The following is a 14,615-nucleotide window of genomic DNA, read 5'->3' on the forward strand; positions in this document are numbered from 1 at the left end:
AGACACAAAGACAAAAAGGTTTTTGTGCGGCCAATTTTGGTATTTCCTTTTGAGTAACCACAGCACATTAGAGTTACAATTCTAAAAATAAAATACCACCAACTTCACATCCTCTGTTTAGACCCCTCAGACCTTTAAAGAGAGTTTATATTTTATATAGATGTTTCAACAGACAAAAAAACAATAAAAACAACAGTGATGTGGTCTAGAAAGTTATAATTGGTTTATTTGGTATCAGTCTGTTTCTGGTATTTTATAAAGTGAAAATGACCTGTTTTTGTCAGATATGGTGACCCTAACCAGAAATGTGACTCTTTGGTAAATTGCTGTATGGTCTTGAAAGCAGTAGATGCATATGTTATTTTTTTATGCTAGATGTCATTGACATTCAGCCTTTAATGCCACAGAATACTTGATGGCGTTTGATCTGTACATATTAAAACTGGTTTTGAACAGTAGGAGTATTTGTGAAGCGCTTTTAGCCGCAATATGGTATAGGTATCATACAAATCAATACGATTTTTTGTAGATTAAGTAGATTAATTTTGTTTGATCTTCTTCATAGTTTAATGTTTTATTAATGAATGTATTTTTTCTACATCCTATGTTATAGTCATGTGATCCTCAAGCTTTACATCTAAAGTGTTCAGTGTTTATAGAGGCGGTGCTCAAGTTTTTGTCTCTCATTTGGATGTCAATGCAACTGAAATATGCGGCCCAGCATTTTTCTGCTGCTTTTCAGCCCCGTTTGTAAGTATCATTGAATATTTCTTTGGATTCTAAACACAGAATTTTAACCACTAAATATTATACATTTTAATGTACGTACTCCACTTTAATTAAGACTGTATTAAATATCTATGCTCGAGAAGGGATATTGGTATAAAGAAAGTTTTTCTTATTCAGACTCGAATAGAAAACAAATGCACAACTAACAGTCCAGGTAAAAAAATATCCAGCAAATATCTCTTTCTGTTTGCAGAATTTAAATTTGAGTGTACATTTGTGTCATTTACATTGCTTAATTTCAAGCTCTTATTTTTTATATCTCAGATAAAAACAATGGAAATATACATTCCTGTCATTGTATGTCTCTGTCAAGCATTGTTGCTTTCAATTGCTGTTAATGTCTACCTTATATGCATGACAAAATATAGAGAAGCATGTCAAAACTTTTACAGTAAGTACTGATATTTCATACACGTAGAAAATATGTATTTAGTTATATTTAAATTTAAAGTTGTGTGCTGTTATCATTTCAGCTCATTATTTTGCTGTATGGTGCAGATCTGACACACCAAATGACTTGAATGATCAGGTAAATTTTTAGCGTACGCATAGGCAACTGTTTCACAGTAGAGGATAGCATTATGTGATCCAACATAGGTCTACATCATAAAGTTATTTATAAGATATTCCTAACCAGCAAAAATACTGAAATCATCCATATATATGTTTGTTTGTAGGTTCAAGCTGATGAAACCCAAAATTGTGCACTGAATATCTGTAGTGACAATACAGAAACTGATAGACCACCTGAAGAGTGTGTGTACTCTGATGTGAAAGTATCTTGAAAGGAGTGAAACGGCCACCTGTAAAAGTTACATAGTCTTGACATTTTTACCCTACTTTTAAAATGGCAAAATTGTTAAGACGGTTATTGAGTATGCATTTATATTCACGTCCTCTTCTGAATGCTTGATTTACTTTTTTCAATTTTGGTTTAAAGTGTAACCAAACATCTATTAAAGTAAAACTTTTAAATCAGATTAGTTCATATTTTTATTTACAGGTTTTGCAGTTTTCCGCTTTCAACTTGAATAATGTCACATCATCCTGTGTCAAAAATAATTGTCATTTTATTTGAACCAATAGATGGTTGGATGAAAATTATATATGTTTCTCTGCAATATATTCCAAATGGTTAAATCGGCATGTAGTTTGTTTCACAATACATTTACTGTAACCATTCAGCAGTCCACAGAGCAGAATGGAATAAGACAACATAAATCAATTACACTTGACAATGTTGTAACATTTCTCAAAAGGCTTTTGTTTGTTTTGTTTGAAGAAATAGGTAAAAAAATCCATAGACACCACTGTACGAATGTGTCATTGAATGAAGTGCCACTCGTCTGTAAAGGATTGACACATACTGACTATCAGAATGTAATAAAAATTTAATTGTTTTTGTAGCATATTTTATTTTAGAAATAGTCTACATAAATGTACATAAACACACCTGATGTCAATATAAAAGTATTTAACATGAAATGTATTTTGTGTTGTGCTGTCATTGTATTGTTGTGCAATTATGCAGTTCTAACATTTTTAAACGAAAGAATGCATGCATAGTAAAAAAAAACTAATGTCTCAAAATGTAAAAAATTGTTCGAAACTGTCCAAGTTCATTGAATCACTTTTTTATAACTGCAATCCCCAAGCATACCTGAGGAGGGCACCAAACCTTAGCAAATGTTTTAAAAGGAAATGCAAACACAATCTTACATGATTATTCATAATTTGCAGAAATTAAAGATTTAACGTTTTAAAATGTATTGTAGTTTATTTTTTGGTAGATGGCACATTACAGCATGCATAGAGCTGCATGCATGATGCTTCAGACTGCGGCTTCAGTCTGGACTTCTTTGCTGGTCTCAGTAAGTTCCCCTTGAGGCTGCTGGATGACCTCAAACCTGTGCCTTGTCTGGCATACTTGAACCTTGAAACAGAGCATAATACCAGCAGGGTAGACCAACCAAAGACAAGACAATGGGCCTACTTAATCAAGTGCATTAAAAGCAACAGTTCTTTAGACAACATTTTATGAAAAATGTTTCTCATTTAAAGCAACAAATTGACACAAAGACTTTTACCACCCTTATCAACTTAGCACCTCTGTTACAACTTGACCCATAGCCAGTATTTATCAAACATCTTCCACAAGAACTTACAGATAACACAGGAAATAAGAGAAGTAACAGGAAACCCACTTCTCTATTTTGCTAATGTATCATTTCTCGATTGCATCAAAATGATCTTTTTGCAGACTTTCCAGGCAGTTATGGTGTTGTTTTGGCCTTTAAATATATATTTTTTGTATTAACCGTATTTCTTTATGTTTCATACTCTAAAAAGAGTGCTATACAGTCAGCATTTTTTTTTTATTCAAAGGCACTTGAATGTGTTTTATCATAGTTTGAAGATGTTATATATATATATATATATATATATATTGTGTATGTATATAGTTAATATAATCTGATTTAGTTTAGATTTAGACCAAGTTTAGTTTAGAAAATGATTTCACACACACATATTTTTTTGGTAAAATAGTTTATGTCAATGGCTGTTCAGTAGTTTTAATGAATATTTTGAAATCAATGTGTATGTTAAGTCTTTATTATTGTGCTTTAAACTGAGATCGGGTTTCAATCTCAAAATCTGGCAAACAAAAAAAATTTTGGTTGCACTTGTCATCTTTCAGTGCCAAATTGTGGGAATATGTGCAGTGTGGATTGAAAAGCAAAAAGATATGTATGGAAATATTTTAAATCTCTTCTGCAAATGTCTGGCCGCACTCATAATATCTAAATTGACAGTACACTTTCCCAGTGATATGTAAATATTTAGAGATAGCAATTCAAATACAATATGCGTTTTGGTGTGTTTAATTTATTTTTTGTTTAAACAATCTTTAGCTTCATCTACAGTTTCTTTCACTACCTCCCAGCCCTCATGTTCTCAGAGAGACAACAAGACCATCGATATTGAAATGTCGGATATCGAGGTAAAGTTTACTACTCAAATATATATAAACAGACAAAATACAGAATCTGTTCATCTAGTACTTTCAATAACGTCACAACGATGTGTAAACAACTGCTTCACACCACAGATGCAGATCTCCAACACATTATGTGCTGCTGATGCTATAATGGGGAAGCAATAGATGTAAATGAACGCAATAGATGGTCATTCTCAACTGTGACACCTCAGAAAAAAATGTATTGTGTATATTTTGTAATACAGGACATTACTACAATTTAATGATTTACCTTGACATTTCAATATCGTGAACGGTATATAATGTAAGCTTGTTCTAAAATGGTCACAAAATCTTCCTTAACAATAACTGCACACATGGGAGAAGTCGGCTAATGCAATTCAACAATATTTTTAAGAAGCTGTTCTGTAATTAAACGGCAAAAGTGCATGTTGTCTAGCTACGGCATTTATTCATTTAAATATTTTACCAGCCCATCCTCAAACTGTTAAGCCCCTCCTTAGCATCTATAAGAAAACGTCCTTGCGCCAGCCCTGGTCATCGATGTGGACGCAATGAAAAGATCCACACACTACTAAAATGCCGGTGACTACACTGTATGGTGTACCTATGTAATAAGTTCTACATGTAGTTTTGACGTATTTCAGTTGATAGTACAGAAGCAGAAGTTAACCACAACTGCTCTATCTTTTATGTTTTAGAAGCTAATAAGTCTGTTATATAGTAGTTTTTTTAAGGCAAGGGAATGTGAAGGTTTAATCCTGTATAAGAATGCATTGCATTTTTCTGTCTCGGATTTAACAGACTTCACTGTTCTCCTCCAGCCTGACAGTGACAATGTGAATATGCAATGTTTCTATGCGAAATGTCTGTGCAGATGATCCTAATGCTAATGATAATAACAACAGACTCAACTGAGACACCCCAACAAAAAAATGTATTGCCAGTATTCCTGTGATAGAGCATTTCAATATAATATCACATTCTTGACAATCTTGACATTCCAACATTTTAAAGTAGGCCTACATATTTGAACATGTACCTTGACAAGACTAAACTTGAAAATTTTATCTTCGAGTCTAAACTTTAAAGTTTACAATTATTAAATCGCATTTCCATCGAATCTCGACATAAACCTTCCCTTGGCATGAAGATTAAAAAACAAAGTCGCAGATGTTAAGATGTTCTATGATCAGAAATTCGGATACATTAAAAAAAAATTAAGTCTTTCAAATTTTGGTTTTCAAAATATAATATAGTCCAAAATATACCATTTGCTAGTAAATAACTGCTACACAAGTAAGGCAAACATTTCCAGTGTGATAGAATCAACAGTGTCTACTCAATCATCCTATATTCAACAACACTGAGATTATTCAGATGGCTGTAAACACTGTCCTGAGGAGCTTCTTGTCTTCTCATTCTTCTGTCTTTACCCTTCTTAAAATCAGGAGCTGCATAATGCAAATGCTCTGCATCAAAGACCTGTGAGAGTAAAATTTAACAGTAAAGAAATAATATCTTCCTTTAGAAGTGAATGCCTTCTGACTGCAAACATATTCCCTGAAAGACAAAATATGAATCTTACCTGACTGGAAGGATGTTCTCTGTCAGTGTCTTGAACATTATCTGGTTGAAAGATCAAATAATAATAATAATTGACATGATCATGGCAGGATAATGTATAAGCAGCTGGCTGTTGTCGCCAAATACAGTAAGCCCCTTCAGTGTGATACAAGAGGTGTATTTCTGCGAAATCAACAGTACACTTTCCCTTACTTACTGCAGAGGTACACACATAAAAGCTTGCAACATTTTTTGTGTTGCAAGAAATAAGTACTGGTGTATTTGGTTATTTTATGGAGACAGCGTATGTGAATGAAATTTAATGCTCACCTCTGTTGTTGTTATATCTTTCTTTTTTATGGTATGACACAGCTTGTAAAGTAATCACAACCACACAAACACCCAAGAGTACTCCCAATATAATCACTATAGATTCCACTGGCTTTTCTATAAAACAGGGCAAACACATTGTGTATGTCAATGTAATGCAATGTTTTCTGAGACAGAAACATTTATGGCATCAAACATTTGTGACCCTGGATCCATAAACCACTTCTTAAGTTGCACGGGAAACTTTTTAGTAAAAGACAAAAATACATTATATGGGTCAAAATTATAGATTTTTCTTTTATGCTAAAAATCATTGGGATATTGAGATCATGTTCCATGAAGATATTTTGTCAATTTCCTACCTCATATATAAAAACTTAATTTTTTGGAGTGGATGGCCTTCTACAGTGACCCTGATTAACAACTTTTTTGCTCTCTCAGATTCCTGAGTTTTAAACAGTTGTATCTCAGCCAGATATTGTCCTATTCTAACAACTCAAACATCAATAGAAATTGTATTTATTCATCTTTCAGATCATGTAAAAATCTCAATTTTGAAAGATTTATGTTTCACATTTATAAAACTGCTTGTGTGTCATTATAAATATAGACATTAGCATCTATTTAGGCAATTATAAAATTTCTAATTGTTTGTAACAGTAATTCAGAGAATCCAACACAAATCACAATTCAACAAAAAATTTAAATTCTGTCATGAATCCTTCCCCTCAAGTTGTTCCAAACTTGTTTAAATTTGGTAGAATGTAATTAACTGACAATTCAGGGACATCATTGACTACCGTAGTAGAAAACATTATATGGTAGTCAAAGGTGACCCAGAACAGTTTGCTTTCATAAACTCTTCAAAATATCTTATTTTATGTTCAACGGAACAAATAAAAATATGACATCAATTTTCATCAATGATGTCCAAGAAATGTCAGTTGCTAACATTCTTCCAAATACTTTTCTTTGTGTTCATCAGAACAATGACATTTTTGCAAGTTTGTAACAACTTGAGGGTGACTGATTGACGATAGATCTTTCATTTTTAGGTGGAGTTTCCTTTTAAGGCTTACTCTCATTTTCGGATACTACACATGTACACAATCCTCCATTTTACACATTTACACATTTGATAGATTTTTTTTATCTAAACCGATACAGTGCATCAGCATCTGTGTTCACTGAAAATCAATTCTACAACCTTGCACTGTACTCGATACTCTATCAACTGATATACAGCAATGCCAAAGATACTCCTAATTTAACTAGTTTAATAAGGTACTTACCCACATGAATTTTTGTCCCGTTACCAAACATAATTTTTCCACATGTGATCAGAGCACAATAATACATGCCAGCGTCTTTCTGACTGACAATGTCTGTGTACATATTGTTTGTACAGTTTTGTGTAGCAGAATAAATCTCACACTGATCACTCTGATTATAAGTGTAAATGATCTGTGGAACAGACTTTTCTGAATCAGATCTGAACCAGAACATCTGATGTCTGATGATGTAAGTTCAGACAGCACAGAGCACATCAGCCTCACTGTGTCTCCGGGGTGGACAGACACTGATGCAGGACGCTGAAGAACAGACACATTCAATTTATGCTGATTGTTTTGTAACCCTAAAGAAGAAATGAAGACATTTTTATACCAAATCACATTATTCATTTCAAACAGTGAAATAATAAAGAAATAAATAAAGATAACACTTTACAATAAGGTTAAATTTGTTATCAATACCAAGAACTAATAATGAACCAGATTCTAACTTCACGTTAATTGTAGTATTTACTTATACAGCAGTAAACGTGATTTAGAAATGTATTCAAAATACAGATTACATCTGAATCTTCTAAAAAAAGGAAGATTTACCTAATCTTAATAATATTTACCTTTCAAATTCAAATATGTGCCTCCAGCAAAATAAATCTCAAACTTTTTCCATCCACAATAATACATTCCTTCATCAGATGCTGTAACATTTGTAATCTTTAAGTGACACTGTCCAGTTGCTTTCTCAACAGAAAAACGCTTCTGCAATTTAAACTCATTGTAAAAGTCAGGAATATCCATGTATTTCTGTGTCATTGCAATGATATAAGGCTGCTGTCTTAAAATGTGCTTGTACCAAACAATAGGATCATTGATATTTTTCAAAATGAAGCAACGCAAGATGACATTATCACCAACAGAGACAGACATCACTGGATCTGGTTGACTGACAACCCCATCCTCTCGTGTATCTGTACAAGAAATAATTTCGATTTTAGTTATGTGGCAATTGACGTATTAAAAAGAAATCAAAAGCAAGTTTCTGTTAAAGGTTTACATATCATAACATCTTAAACAATATTAATAATATAACCTTAAAACATGTCATTTAGACACTATAAAACGTTTACACCTTGAATCAGCAATATAACGAGAAAAAATAACATAATAAATAAATACTCTAAAATCACTGCAGAACATCTAGCCTACTCCGCTCATTAATTTAGAACTAAAGCTTTTAAACAAAAACTAAACGTAAAAATTTTGCAAAAATAGCAAGACTCTGTGTATAAAATAAAAAACTTATATTATGAGATTTCAAATGCAAATCATAAGAAATTGGCATACACTCACACGTAAGTTGAAAGATGATTGAAACACAAATTATGAAAGAAACCCACATCTTCACTTGTCTTTGACGGTTTGTCCTCTTGAAAAACTACTGCAACATTATATTGTACATCTGACTGATGTCACAAAAAGCCTGACATCACAGGCTTCCTGTTACTGTACCTTTTCTTGTAAATGTTTTTAGACCACAACAATGGTATTGGCAAAATGGTAACAATGTTACGGTATACCACACCAAGAACAATATGATAAAGTGATTGTTGTGATTTTTAAATATGTAAATTAACCATTTAGAATTTGTTTTTCAAGGCAAAATGAATCAGCCATTTTTGATGAAGGTTTCCAGCAAAAAGATTATATGAAATAAAAAAGGAATAAGTCTTTTTATTTTATTAACTCTATCAATTAACTGATCTTGTACAGAAGCCATCAGTACACAGCATAAATTAATGTAATTTTTTTTATTGTGAAAAATAATGAAAAACATTCCATCAAAAAAAAAACATCACCCTTTAAAGATTAAAACTGGACTATTTAGTCCAAACCTACAGTATACTATCACTTAAAGCAAAGCAGCACAACACTCAAACAAACATCCTCTCTGCTGTTCTCACATATATTTTTGGTGCACTCCACCCCTAAAAACTTGTGTACAGCTCCTCCTTTCCTGGCCTGAGAAGGTATAGGGGTTACGTCTGACATCATACCAGCACAACTCAACCTCATTGGAGTGGATAAACATTTGACTTGTCTTGAAAAACATTTCTATGTAGAATCAAGCGAGTCAAAATGTGGCATTACTGCTAAGATAAAGAAAACGTGCACTCTTTTTTCTCACATTTTTACTCTAGAAGCTTCTGGGCTCAGTGAAAGGAAACTCTGTGTGCTTAGCTCCTCCTGCCTCCACCTGAAAGCCCTATGCTGTCTTGCAGATCATAACATACCTCATACCAGCATCACCCAGCATGATCTTTTCCCTCCAAACCAACATATGCTTTCAGTAACAGTCAACGCAATCTGATTGGTGTACAGGAATGGCATATTTTATAATAAGAATAATTTTTGATCATCACTTGCATTCTCCAAGCTCACCTTATTAGGCCACACTTAACAAATTATCTGCATCAGCAATCTCATATGGATATACAGTAAATAAAAGTAATATTCTTAGCTATCATGATAATTCAAAGCAAAGTTTTTTTTAACATTATTAGTAGATGATTTTGGGCAGATGACTGCCTTGCTCAAAAGCTGCAGATTCAGTGAGGACCTCTGCGGTGGCCTTTTTATCAGTATTATTTTGTTTTTTGTTTTCATTTGTCTGCTGGATGTATGAGGACATGCAGTTTATCCTCATTCCTGTAGCTTGTATGGCATATAGTGTAGCCATAGAATACCAGCAGGGCAAACCAACCTAGAAAATGGGTTTTCAAGTGCATCGATAGATAGAAATTATTCTTGTTATCCTTAAAGATCTATTGACAGAAATGCAATATAATATATATATATAACTATGTGTTCAGAGGTGTATAAAGACCTTAACAAAGCGTTATGCTTTTATTATACCTTAGAATGAGCTATCTACATACACTGCGGGTCCTCTTGCATGGATGTCGCCATGTTGTTTACAGTAGCCCATAATGGACAAACTGCTCTACAGAGTGTTTTTTGTAAATCAGCAACCTGGTCGGACCAATTGCGAATATGCCTGCTTGTACCTGGGTGGAGAGCAGCCATTTTAAAATGTACATGAAGAGGAAACACTGAAATAATTAAAATAATACTGTTAGGTTTAGGGTTTGGGTTAGGGTAGAGGTTATAATATGCACGGACGCTAACATTAGGTTTAGGGTTTGGGTAAGGGGACAGGGTAATGAGACAAATGACTGTTAAATATGCAAACACGCTAATTGGCGTATAATATGCACGCAAAAATAGGTGTATTTATGCACACAAAATCGCAATTTGGCGTCTGTATTATACGATAATGCACAGCGCGTGTTATTTATACGCAATTGGTGAGAATGGGCTGAAATACGTTACTATTGGCAAAAAAGATGATGATGCTTTCTTATTTCAATGCAGCCAACACATTGCGTTGAAAATAGGGTGACCAACTGAAGAAGGCACTATTGCATGTCAGCAGGCGTGATTTGCGCGACAATGACGACAGAGAGAAAATTTACAGTAATACTGTTATACTACTGGTTCTTGTTCAGTTTAAAGCTTGTTTTAATGGTTCAGCTACATCATTGATAATTTGCAAGCTAAATTCACTCTTGACAGCCGGGTGTGTTTTCAGTTAGTGCCATCAGTGAAATCAAACCACGTGTTTAAGTAAGCAAGCGCTCAAACAGCATCAGTTTTATCACGCTTTGGCTTTAACAAGATAACGCCTGCGTTTCGCATGTGGGATGTGTTATTTTTTTATTGCAGATTTTAATTAAAGGAAGATGAAATGAAATATTACAAAACTAATAATAACAATGATAAAACATACCTGTCAACACCCCGTTTTGGCCAGGAATATCCCGTTTTCCAAACCCATGAGCCCCCACCCTCCCTTTTTGTTATTTCCCCCCAGATTCCTGTTTTTCTGTTATTTCTCCTGTGACACTCCAGGAACACGATCCCGGGTCTCCGGGATTTTGGTAGCCAAATGGTGACATGTACTGTACAATATGTAATAAAATACAGACAAAATTAAATGCGGGACAGTTTTAATGACTTGCGGGATGTGGGACAAAGCTTCCGATGTCAAGACTGTCCAGCAAAATTCTGAAAGGGAGGGTTGGAGTGAGCCGTTGATTGCAATTTGCACCCTTACCACTAGATGCTGCTAAAATCTCAACATTGCTCCTTTAAAAATATTTATGAATCTTTTCTTTTAAATACTGTATATTTGCACATACCTGTAAAATAATGGGCTTTCAGTTGGAAATTGCAAGTATGATGTTTTCAACACACGGTTTATGACACAAGTTGTGTCTCAGGAAGAACTGGACTTTTTAGAGATGTTGAATAGTAAGTCTTAATGAAAAGACTGTGTTAGGAACTTTTTTAAATAGTACTCATAACTAACATTAGCCTATACTGATGCCAGTGTAAACAGAAAATACATCTCAATTTGCTGTTACAACACTATATAACCGTTCAGTTTGATGTGATCATGTGGTTAATAGATTTTCTCCATCCACAGTCTTCCAGCCCTTCTCCTGTTCTCAGACAGACCATCTATACTGAATCTGATAATAAGGGAAAGTTTACTGCTGTTTGTAATTTAACATCACAATGTTTAAACAACTGCTTTGCACTTTTAAATCAGACTTACATCCCCAACACAATCTGTGCTGCTCATGCTAATAAGGAAGATCAAAACCTGAGAGGAAAATCATGACACAATAGAAGATCATTCTCAGACAAAACAGACACCCAAGACAAAATTTCATAGTTATGAGCTGTGATTAGATTTCAGATTTCAAAGGGATTTTTGACACTGCATAAACCTTCCCTCAGCATAAAAACATAAAAAGCATTTTTCCTTTTTGAACTATAGGCGTACAGTACATTATTTGATAGTGAATCACTGCCTCACGGGTGGGGCGTTTGTTACATTTCCTGTTTGATAATCTGCAGTGTCTACTCAAATATAGTGTGATCACTCATACTGAGATCATTCAGATGGTTGTACACGCTGTCCTGAGGTGTTTCTTTTCTTCTCATTCTTCTGTTTTTCCCCTCCTTAAAATCAGGAGCAGCATAATGCAAATGTACTGCATTACAGTCCTGCGAAAGTAAAACAAAACATTAAATAACATAACATAAATCTCCTCATCTAGAAATAAATGTCTTCTCACTGCAAATACATTCCTTGAATCAAATAAATATATGTATGAAACACCTGACTGAAAGGATGTACTTTGTCGATGTCTTGAACGTTTTCTGGTTAAAAGAGAAAATTAATACCATGGTCAAGAGACCTGCAGTAAAGAAGTTTAAAGATTTTTCTTGATTTTAAAAGGCTGGGTGTATTTATTTTTTCTGCACTAACCTCTGCAGTAGTTATGTCTTGATTTTTTATGGTATGAGACAGCTTGAGCAATAATCACAACCACACAGAAACCCAACAGTACTCCCAATATAATCACTATAGATTCCACTGGCTTTTCTGTAAAACAGTACAAATAAAACACATTGTGTATGTCAATGTTATGTTTTTTTTCTGTGAGACATTCTCGCATTGAAATATAATCATATGACACATGAATGAAACTCTTTAAATGGGCATTATGTTCTATTCTTCAAATACAGTAAAATTGCAAATTCATTATGTAAGTCACAGAGGACTGATTGTACATTAAAACTCACACACCAACTATACATTATCTTTTTACTCAAATACAATATACAGTTTTAGGTGTGTAACTTACTACAAAAAGTAATTAACAAATATATCCCAATTAACAAATATTTCATTACTTCCACATTTGACATATGTTTTTTTATCTGAAGTGACTTACAGTGCATTCAAAGAATACATATTTATCAGCATCTGATAAAATTATACCCACAATCTTTGCTCTGTTACTTATTACTCTAACAACTGAAATAAAGATATACTTTTCCTTCTGTAAGGAGTTCTATTATAGAAAATATTTTAGAAAATAAATATATAATAAAGACATGCCGAGTGAGTGACTATAATTTAAAAGATATACAAAAACAATTCATGTTTTGTATACTTCATACAAAACGTTTAATTTAAAAGAACTGTTTTGGGCTCTGTTGTCTGTTGTGGCTGTTATATAAACTTACACCACAACATTCCTAAAATAACTATTAAAAAACATCTTTATGATAAACAAGTATATTCTATTGATAAAGAAGTATCTATTATAATTATTTACATAATGTTATAATGTTTAAGAATGAGGAGGTTTGTCACTTACCCACATGTATTTTTGTCCCGTTACCAAACATAATTTTTCCACATGTGATCAGAGCACAATAATACATGCCAGCGTCCGTCTGACTGACAATGTCTGTGTACATATTGTTTGTACAGTTTTGTGTAGCAGAATAAATCTCACACTGATCACTCTGATTATAAGTGTAAATGATCTGTGGAACAGATTTTTCTGAATCAGATCTGAACCAGAACATTCTGATGTCTGATGATGTGCGTTCAGACAGCACAGAGCACATCAGCCTCACTGTGTCTCCGGGGTGGACAGACACTGATGCAGGATGCTGAAGAACAGACATATTCAATCTATGCTGGGTATTTTGTAACCCTAAAGAAGAAATTAAGACATTTTTTATACCAGAGCACATTATTTTGTAATATAAAATTGAAATTAAATTAATAATGAAATTGAATTGAAGCGTTTACCTTTTATATTTAAATATGTGCCTCCACCAAACAAAATCTCATAATTTTTCCCTCCACAGTAATACATTCCTTCATCAGATGCTGTAACTTTTGCAATTTTCAAGAGACACATTTTATTTGCTTTCTCAATAGTAAAACGCTTCTGGGATTTAAACTCATTATAAAATTCTGGATTTTCCACATATTTCACCATCTGCACCAATGCAACAATAGAGGGCTGTTGTCCTGAAGTTTGCTTGTACCAAACAACTGGATCATCATTATTATTCAAAATAAGGCAACGCAAAGTGACATTATCACCAACAGAGACAGACATCACTGGATCTGGTTGACTGACAAACTCAGATTTGCTTGTGTCTGTAAAATAAAGAAAGAATTGAGTAAGGAAAGAATTATTAAAAAAAAAAAATATCTTACTTATATCTGGGTTATGTCAGGGCTTAATAAAATAACCCATCACTGTAAAATGTTTTGTTTTATAAAAGTATTTTTACATTACATTATTGATCAAAATAAGTAAAGCAATTTCAATTTGTTTTCAAGTTACAACTGCAACAAAATAATTTAAGGCAGCAAAAATGTATAGTATGAAGTTTTATTTTAACATACATTTTTTACGTCAAGTATCTAATTGTTTACAAGTATCAATGTGTATAAACTAAAAAACAAATGTTTTAAAGTCCGTAGCAATGGGAATTAAAGTAATAAACGCTTTAAAATAACCACATTGTTAAATTTAGATAAACGTAAAATTATTGTTTAAAAATTCTGTCAATAAAACTATAAAAATCATCTTAAAATATTAGGTTTCAAGCCATTATACTAATCATTAAAGTAAGTTATATACATACACTTACACATATTTAGTAGGATGACAGAAACACAAATCATGAAAGAAACAGAC

General features: G+C 33.1%; 1 protein-coding gene and 1 pseudogene across 1 annotated transcript; both read right to left on the minus strand.

Moving 5' to 3' along the window:
- Positions 1-4,802: 4,802 nt before the first annotated feature.
- On the minus strand, positions 4,803-8,375 carry LOC130438222 (uncharacterized; annotated as a pseudogene).
- A 3,265-nt stretch (positions 8,376-11,640) lies between these two features.
- LOC130438192 (uncharacterized) lies at positions 11,641-14,615 on the minus strand. The gene is made up of 6 exons (XM_056770017.1): positions 14,569-14,615; positions 13,712-14,068; positions 13,269-13,613; positions 12,371-12,487; positions 12,221-12,261; positions 11,641-12,105 (listed from the first exon to the last, which is right to left on the minus strand). The coding sequence occupies exons 1-6, from the start codon at positions 14,600-14,602 to the stop codon at positions 11,959-11,961; spliced, it is 1,041 nt and encodes a 346-aa protein (XP_056625995.1). The 5' UTR covers positions 14,603-14,615; the 3' UTR covers positions 11,641-11,958.

Source organism: Triplophysa dalaica, chromosome 16 (genome assembly GCF_015846415.1).
Source record: "Triplophysa dalaica isolate WHDGS20190420 chromosome 16, ASM1584641v1, whole genome shotgun sequence".
NCBI classification, from domain to species: Eukaryota; Metazoa; Chordata; class Actinopteri; order Cypriniformes; family Nemacheilidae; genus Triplophysa; species Triplophysa dalaica.